General features: G+C 34.9%; 1 protein-coding gene across 1 annotated transcript; it reads left to right on the top strand.

Annotated features, from left to right (window-relative positions):
• The first annotated feature begins 1,395 nt into the window (after positions 1-1,395).
• Positions 1,396-4,997, top strand: LOC123562820 (uncharacterized). Its single transcript, XM_045355421.2, has 5 exons — positions 1,396-1,770; positions 2,097-2,178; positions 2,681-2,803; positions 3,629-3,804; positions 4,305-4,997. The coding sequence occupies exons 1-5, from the start codon at positions 1,474-1,476 to the stop codon at positions 4,386-4,388; spliced, it is 762 nt and encodes a 253-aa protein (XP_045211356.2). The 5' UTR covers positions 1,396-1,473; the 3' UTR covers positions 4,389-4,997.
• The last annotated feature ends 3,821 nt before the right edge of the window (positions 4,998-8,818 follow it).

Below are 8,818 nucleotides of genomic sequence, written 5' to 3'. Positions count from 1 at the left end.
GGGAAAAACGGGATTGCATTGTTCAATTATCTTTACGTGAGTGAATGCGAATAGCGTTACGTCAAACTTTTACCGCGAGATAGGTGAGCACTCTGCGTGGTATTTACGAGTACAAGAAATCTAATCATTATCTTGCGTGTAAATAAGCAAACATGCATATTAAAAGTTTCCAACAAAAGAAATACGCTGGTAACTAGATATTGAAATTGATTGTCTTGGGACGTTCGTAGTTTTATTGAAGTTTATGCTTTATGTTTTCCATCAAAATGTACATACGAGTTAGTGCAATAAAGAAAAAAAACTTTTCGATTGAAGTAATCATATCTTAACTTACTTCTATGAAATATTAATTCAGTCGCAAAGCCCAGGATCGAACTAACCCAACATATCTCAGACTTGAGTCTAGTATATAATAGTATAGTCTATTTTCATGTTACAGAATCGGTAATTAAAGCAATGAATCGCATTTTGTCAGTTGCACTAAATTTCTTTTTCCGGCCGCAGGCCGATATTGATTTCACATTTACTTCATGTAAATATCTGGGGTGAATGTCATTTAACAGCTGATTAAAACTGTACATTTTGATTGATGGATGAAAAATTCAACAGGTCTTCGAATAGAATAGATAATATTTTCTTAAGGGGTGTGCAAGTGGTCTGAGAGTATAATCCGTTGCAAGGCTCCTGTGGAAATACAGTTTTACATCCCCTTATCGATGACGGGGGTTGGTGGAAATAGTTTACGTCATAAACCTGAATCCCCTCGGTTGTGAAACTGCGGCAGAGTTCAACTACAAACCATATGTAGTTTAAAGTGTGCATTGACTAATGCGGCCGTGTATCTTTTTTAGGATACTTCTTTTGTATGTATCATGTAAACTAGTTAAAGACGCACCACAAAATATCTGTATTCTTTTGTATTTCCATGATGGTAATTATACATGCTTTGCATGAAGAAAATGAGAAATAACAAGTATCTAGTTACAAATTGACAGTGACATACCTAAGGCCAAGACAATGTGTTTAATGTCTAAATATATTATTAAATTAATGTAGTAGTCTGCACAGTACTTGGTGTATTAAGGTGAGTTTAGACCACACATTGTTACAGTTATTTTTCTATGTTTATAAAACTATACTGAAAAGAGAATGACTGAATAAATTTGCAGATAAAGTTTTGAAAACACAGTAATACAGGGAGGGCCTGAATTGTCCACCTATCATTTTAGAATAGCTGTATTATATCAGTATTATCAGAATCATTTGCACGAAGTTCATGCGGGAGAAAAGTAGGTCACTAGGTCGTGGTGGGTCTTTAATACTCAATATAGAACCTTTATATCAGTTACCCTTTTTATCAAGTATGTCATGTTTTATTTTTGATATATTAACTAACGTATTATCACAAGCGGTTAGATTGTACAAGCGTGATCATAAAGCATTTACAGAGACGTAATTGTTTTTAAACGAAGAATGAAATTCTACACATTTCTGATTTGTCTTACGGTTGCTTCGTGCTTCAGTGTAAAGCAGACACCAATATGCTGCTTTCCGGATCAGTTCGAGACGTTTATATTTATTTCTCAGGGTGTGGTTGATGTCCCATCTGGAAAACTCGGGTACGGATATGGATATTTTAATGGAACAATTAAAACGGCATTCGACGGAATTAACCAGTTGACGTACTCACATGAACATTCTATGAATTTTATGTCGATCTGGCCAGTTCCAATCGTACTAGACACTGTAGACATTTTGGACTACAAGAATGTGAATACGATATCATTGGACCAACTGTAATTATAAATACCCTTAATAAACTATATCAAAGTTTTGAATGTGTACCAACGTTGATTTTCATGTTTTACTGTGCGTGTTGTATAAATGTTATCATAGTGTGTAAATCAATATTGTCTTTCAGCCAAATAAGAAATAAGTATAAAAAGCAAATCCAACAATTGACTAAGTCATAATAACAACAATTATTGAGCTGTCCGGCTCAAGTTTTAGCACACATGATGCGGAAATTATATCTTGTCAGAATGACACATATAATACCAGTTGCATGCTGATATAATTGAGGGTTCAACTTTTAGAATGTGCAATGGCGTGCGTATGGAGATGGTACGTGTGATAAAATGGATGTAGGCTTGCCGCTGTATCCAGAATGCATACCTGGTATAATCTAATGTTTCCATATTAAGCCAGATTCTGTTCTTTATCTAAGAATATAACTTTTTACACAAAAAAAATGCTTATTACATTTCATATCTCTAGTTACGTATTAAGTGCAGTTTATACTCATTATTTCAGTTTTGTTTACCCACTTAGTACCATATCAGCACTCTGTTGTTTACAACCTTGCCGCATAAAGTAGGTTGAGCTTACTGAAGAGGGCCAAAATTTCAGAACTTTCTCCTGTTTAATTGTGACTAAAACCTTTCTCCGCTCCGCTTCCGCGGATCAAACTCAGGATCTCTTGATTTGATCTTTCGTGTCTCTTACTACTAAGCCAGTCTGGATGGCTACAGGATGGAGTGCATAACATACATCATTCTTAGCAAGAGCTATATTTCTGTCATTTGTCTATGATTTGGTATCTTACACATAATTCGGCTTATTGAATCAACATTATTATTCTACTTTCTATATACCATAAAGACGATATACTTCTTTTCAGCTAATGCTTCATTGATGAGTGAAGGTTTGCTGGGACAAACAGGAAAAGTTATGAAGACCTTTATATTCCACGATCGCATATATCTAGATCCATCCGAGGTCACAATAACGGTTATTATGTCAGGTATAGAGTTGTATATATGAGATCTTATATATAGAGGATATTATGTAAGTGTCTTTTTATACTAAATTTATTAAACGAGTTAACAGAATGATAAAAGGCGAGTCTTTAACTATAGTTAAAATGTTAATTATCCTGTCAGAATTTAACATGACAGTTAAAGCAAAAACTAACCAAGATATTTCGAAACTTTGAAAAAACATATTACCATTCTCGGAGTCATTTCAAATAGCATGGTATTTGAATAGAAAGTAAGGAAAACCCTTGTGACGGAAAATGACGGCCAGGCAGTTGGCACCGTGAACAGCTTGCTTTTGACAATTTGTAGGACTAGGATATCAAGGTCTGAGCGTTTTGTTTTGTTTTTCTATTATTAAAAATTTAAGGTACTATCTGTACAGTAACTGTAATTTGAAATTCATCAGCTGTTATTGTATCAGGTACAAAATGCTATTTAGACTGCATGTTATCAAGATACCTATGAGGTTAAAGTAACTGCTGTCATAACATGTACACATTTTGATTAGATATCACATTATCTAAACTTGTATAACGTTACAGTTACTGTCAATACATCAGGAATAAAATGTAATTTTAATTTTTCAAAAGTACTTGGGTATATGGCCATGACCCATTTAATGTGCTCTTGTCTTGCCATTTGTAGGTACGGAGATTACCTGTTTGGGCAGAAGCATTTAACTATAACATTTCCGTTAAATAGATATAAAGTGGCAAGGGTAGGAAAAAATGCCACAAGCCGATGGTAATGTACTATCGAAATACATATACTTGCACTTCACAATTTAAGATCAAAGTGTCTTTTTGCAGATGATAAAGAGGGAGAATGTTATCCCGTGAGAATGTCAGTGTCCGATTCGTATGTTTTCGATAGTGACAAAAATGTTGACATCACAGTAGCAGATATACTGGATTTCACCCCTGGTATAAAAGATAAATCCATATTTACACCGCCACCATCATGCATGAATGTGACAACAATAAAGGTAAATGATCCGATTCACCAAGTTCTTTATATTTTTCCTTCTTGTCTCTTTGCCTAACTGTTTGCGTTACCTGCACTTTGTACAAAACTTCTGCTATTTAGTAAATACAGTTTCCTAGCACTACTTTATGTAGTAGAGTTACACTCATATATACTACAATTTTTGATGTAAGTCGTTTGTACAAAATATATAAAGATTAGTTTAGTTTGGTTGGCAACTCGTATAACGAGAGTATTTCCTGGATTCTGTACCAGTACAAACCTGTTCTCCGCAAGTAACAGCCAGCTTCCTCACATGAATCAGAGGTGGGGGATGAATGACGTTAGACACAATGTCTTTTATCAAATTGTCACGGAGAACATACGCCCCGCCCGGGGATCGAACTCACAACCCCAGATCCGTAGATCAGCGCTCTCCCTATTGAGCTAAGCGGGCAGGCTTGTACAGTTAGTGTACTTATATTTTTCATCACTAATATTTATTTTAAACATTCGTTGCAGGACGCAGGATCAATTAAAAGATCAGGAAGAATCCGGGATATTCTTTACGATTTTGCAGACAAGCATAGAAACAGCAGAGGATGATACAAAAAGATCGTTCATACCTCTTGTAATACGCACGAGATAAACGTTTTCTTTAATTAGTGCAATTGTAACCACAGCACAACTCATTAGAATACGATCTAGACAGGCAAATGTGAATTGAGTTGCTATGTTTAAAGTCTTTCATAAACAGTTGATTTAAAACAGTAGAGATTATGTTCTATGATTGTCTCTAATGCTATAATAAAATATACATATTAATAGTGTTCGTCTAAAATTGTCTTTCTTGTATCTGGGACATATTGCTCTATAACTAATCTGAAATAGTTCATCGTATTTAAAAAGAAGACATTGCCCATTTCTAAACTATTAATGAACAACATACATTTATACTAAACATAACTACTTTGCAAATTTTTTCCGCTTTAATAGCTGTATCAAGACTGCGCAATTCATTGTATATATCCTGTTGTTATGCACAAAGTATCAAAATATGTCACAGTTTGTAAGTTGTACAAAAACCAGAATTAAATATTGCAATGCCTAGTGATCTAAAGAAATTGGTTGATGATTAAATGAAGGCACAGTATCTGTTGATATAATGTATGGCACTGGAAAGGTTTCCCTAGCAATTCAAACAGTACAATGAAAATAAGATATCTGATACAAAATATTAAATATCATTACTGAATTCTTTGATCATATGTTCATAGAGTCATTAGGCAATACATTACATACAGATACAGGTCTTAACAAGATACTACTTTAATATCATGTTTTATTATATACCGATATAAATTCTGTCAAAAATACTGCTTATATTTCACAAGAAAGTATGAACAGGCAGAAAAAAATCGTATTGTAGTACCTTTGTATGTTTGCTAGAAACTTCATTGCTAGGATACTGACAGCACACAAACAACTTCATTCATTTATTTCAACAGTCAACGTTAAATTTGTCGATACAACAACAAAAAAGATGGAGTATCTAAAAAGTAGCTAGATCTGGGATTTTGTATTCGGCTCTCGTGGATTTTTGTTTGTGGGCCTCATAAGATCCGATCTGGCAAAATCCACAAGAGCTGAATCCCAGATCGAGCTACTATTGTAATACCCTATTATATTTCATATAGACTTTGCAGAAAATTATAGCAGGAACGGTTCAGTCAGCAAACCTAAGTGTGGCGACATTGCATAAAACAATACCAGCTGCAGAACACATGTTGATTTTGTATACATTTTGCTTGTTTGTTTGTTTTGAGTTTAACGCCGTTTTTCAACAGAATTTCAGTCATGTAACGGCGGGCAGTTAACCTAACCAGTGTTCCTGGATTCTGTACCAGTACAAACCTGTTCTCTGCAAGTAACTGCCAACTTCCCCAACATAGGTGGAGGACGAATGATTTCAGACACAATGTCGTTTATCAAATCGTCACGGAGAACATACGCCCCGTCCGAGGATCGAACTCACGACCTCGCGATCCGTAGACCGACGCTCTACCTACTGAGCTAAGCGGGAGGGTTGTATACATTTTGCAGCGGTCAGTACATTTTTAGTTTTCTTACAAGCCAAGAAACTGATACCGCCTGTGAAAACCTTACACTACTACACGGACAATTTTTCTTACCAATACTGAAGAAAACTATCTTTCACACTGTCGCAAACCATAAGATAAATATGGTCTGATTGTAATATGGAAGGAACGGCAATCAAAAAGCAAAGAGAATGGCTGACGAAGCGGTGCGAAGAGCTAAACTGTAGAATTATGAAACGTAGTGAAGTATAGTTTTATAGGAGAAACATTGACTGAGAAGATGCTCACAACCAAGCAACTTGCAAGTCAAGTGCGTACTCAGTCTCAGTACTCAGTAGTATTATATATTGCTTTAAGATCAGAAGTACCAGAAAATACAGACTTCTTTTTGGGTCGGGTTGTAAAATCATCAGATATCTTAGACATTTAATTATTTCCTAATAGCCATCGTGTAGTTATTTAATGAACATCTATTTAATATTGAATGCTCGTTTTGAGCTAGCACAACTGACCTCAGTTTCAACTCTCTGGCTTTAGTTTTGGGTTTACTTCGTTTTAGGAAGGGCTGCTGCCACTGTTGCATCTTTTTTTACTCAGTCCATTTGCATTATATATAAGCACATATCCATTGTTACTTTTCATATAATTGTGTATAACGGTTGCAATAAATTATTATTTAACTCAAACTGACTTTCATTACTAAAGGATATCATTAAAACAGAAATTTCTGCATATTCTGCCGAATTTTGATCCGAATATTTGGGTAAAAATATGTAAATCGACCAGCGGTACCCCTACAAACATGTTTTCGTTTTCAAATAGGATTTGGTATATTTTTCTGGGTTTTTTTCGGGGTATATTTGAAATGACCAATTTATCATAATGCATTCTGTTTTTTTCGGTCAGGTTTCGGCTTTGGTTCGGTTGTATATGAAATAAAGTGATACATATGCCCACGTTTGAACCATTTAAAGTTTAATTTATCTTACATTTGCACCGATTACTCTAACCTACTTGTTTCAGCTTATCAAGCTCAGACGTTTTGATCATGAACAATAACCTCTTTGCATGTTTTTTTTTTATCTTTCTTTGATCCCTTATAGGTGCCAAGTTAAACTTATTAAATGTACATTTATTATGATTTAGAGCACTGATTTTGTGTTTTGGGTTATAATGTTATAAAAATAATCTATAAAGGAAAAGTTGGAAAAAGGCTGTACGGATTAACTGAGCTCAGTTTTTATCAGATTTTAACGGCGATAATATGGACTTTGAATCCTTCTGTTTTGTCCAGTTATTCAGCCAAAACAAGTGTCGTGAGTCTCCTTTCAATAACTGAAAGGCATTCTACGGACAAAAAGGGAAATATTATGAACACACAATATGATGATGGTGATACTATGTCTGCTCATGGTACTCTGTGATTCTTGCGTCTTGTGCTCTCTGCTTTGATTAACGTCTTTAATAGAAGTCAAAGTCATCAAGAACAAAAATGAGATAATACTATAAGCTCAAGACAGCGCGGTACTTTTCCTGTGATTTTCTCTTCTTACAGTACCAACTATCTTTGTATGGGGTTAGATCAAATTCCCCTAATTGGAGTCAATATTATTGTATTAAATGTTCAAAAATGTAAAAAGCGAAAACATGTAGTAAAAAATGGATTATTTTTTATAAACATTCAAGATAGAGTTATGATTTTTCTTCCATTTCCACATTGTTGACTTGACCGCTTGTTAGACTGGCATTTTTATTTTAATCTTCGGGGTTAAAATATATCGACATAAATTTTTTTGATGTTCATGTTGATGTGTAGAGACAAATAGTCCCCAAAAATACAGCGGCAAATTTTCAGATATTGCAAATGTAATTCTGAAGCGACGTCTAATACATTATATGGCTGTTATTTTGGACAAAATGCTGTATTAGTATACTTTGCACCGTTCCTTATTAGGTTACGATAATTTAGAATTATTCAAGTTAATGAGACTGGCTGAATTGATCCGCGTTTTTCTATATATATTTTTAAACAATATTACCCATTTTGTTCTGAAGTGCTTGTATATTGTAACTGTAAGCGACTATCAAGTTTATAAATTGTGTAAATGAAACAAGAATGTAAGAAACCATAATTTGATAATAGATATAAAGTCTACCATTCTAAGTAATGCACGTGTTCAGGGTTGTTCTGTGATACTACGGCTACGTTTGGTTTGCTAAACATTTCTTAAACGTGATATTCTAACGTCACGTGACAGAGTCAATAAAAGTACCCCCCCCCCCCCCCCCCCCCCCCCCCACTGCTACTGCACCTTATGGTTATCTCATCGTATGTGATGGCACCCTTTGAATAGAGCTCCTCAGAAGCAGTATTCAGAGCACAGACTTGGTGTAGCACAGACCATTAGATACATGTCGACTAGATATGGATATGATCCAAACCATGTTCAGTAGATATCTAATGGCAGAAAATCGTCCGATTTAAAACATATCATATCTTACTACCAGCGCCTAAAACTGTTAGGGCTATAACAGTAAGGTATGTCATACCATGATAACTCCATTCAGAATCATGTTACTAGACATAGCGGCCTCCAGCATGGCGAGGATTTGATTGATGTGCAAACATAGAGCCATACTGCTTCCATAGGGTAGTCCGTATATATACAAATAATATGAAAAATGACACCTTACCACAACGGCTCGTATTTTGAATAAATCTAGTACTGCAGCATTTAAATCCGTATTCAGACAACTGCTCTGAAATTGTATAGAGCTCCGAAAGAATCTGTAAACATACAATAAGGATCCTCGATGTGTTATATCACATGTAGTTATATTTTTCGAAGAGAGCTGTATACGGCGAGACAAATAGTAACAAAAGGCATGACGTGTAAACCACCAGACATACGCGTGTATAAAGATATATAAATCAAA

Source organism: Mercenaria mercenaria, chromosome 2 (assembly GCF_021730395.1).
Source record: "Mercenaria mercenaria strain notata chromosome 2, MADL_Memer_1, whole genome shotgun sequence".
In the NCBI taxonomy this organism is placed as follows: Eukaryota; Metazoa; Mollusca; class Bivalvia; order Venerida; family Veneridae; genus Mercenaria; species Mercenaria mercenaria.
This window is presented reverse-complemented; position numbering and strand designations above follow the sequence as displayed.

Excerpts from the sequence above, each read along its gene's own strand:
- LOC123562820 (XM_045355421.2), top strand. The coding sequence starts at position 1,474 with ATGAAATTCTACACATTTCTGATTTGTCTTACGGTTGCTTCGTGCTTC. Across the intron at positions 2,179-2,680 it reads GTATCCAGAATGCATACCTG|CTAATGCTTCATTGATGAGT; the intron begins GTATAATCTAAT and ends ACTTCTTTTCAG. Across the intron at positions 2,804-3,628 it reads AATAACGGTTATTATGTCAG|ATGATAAAGAGGGAGAATGT; the intron begins GTATAGAGTTGT and ends GTCTTTTTGCAG.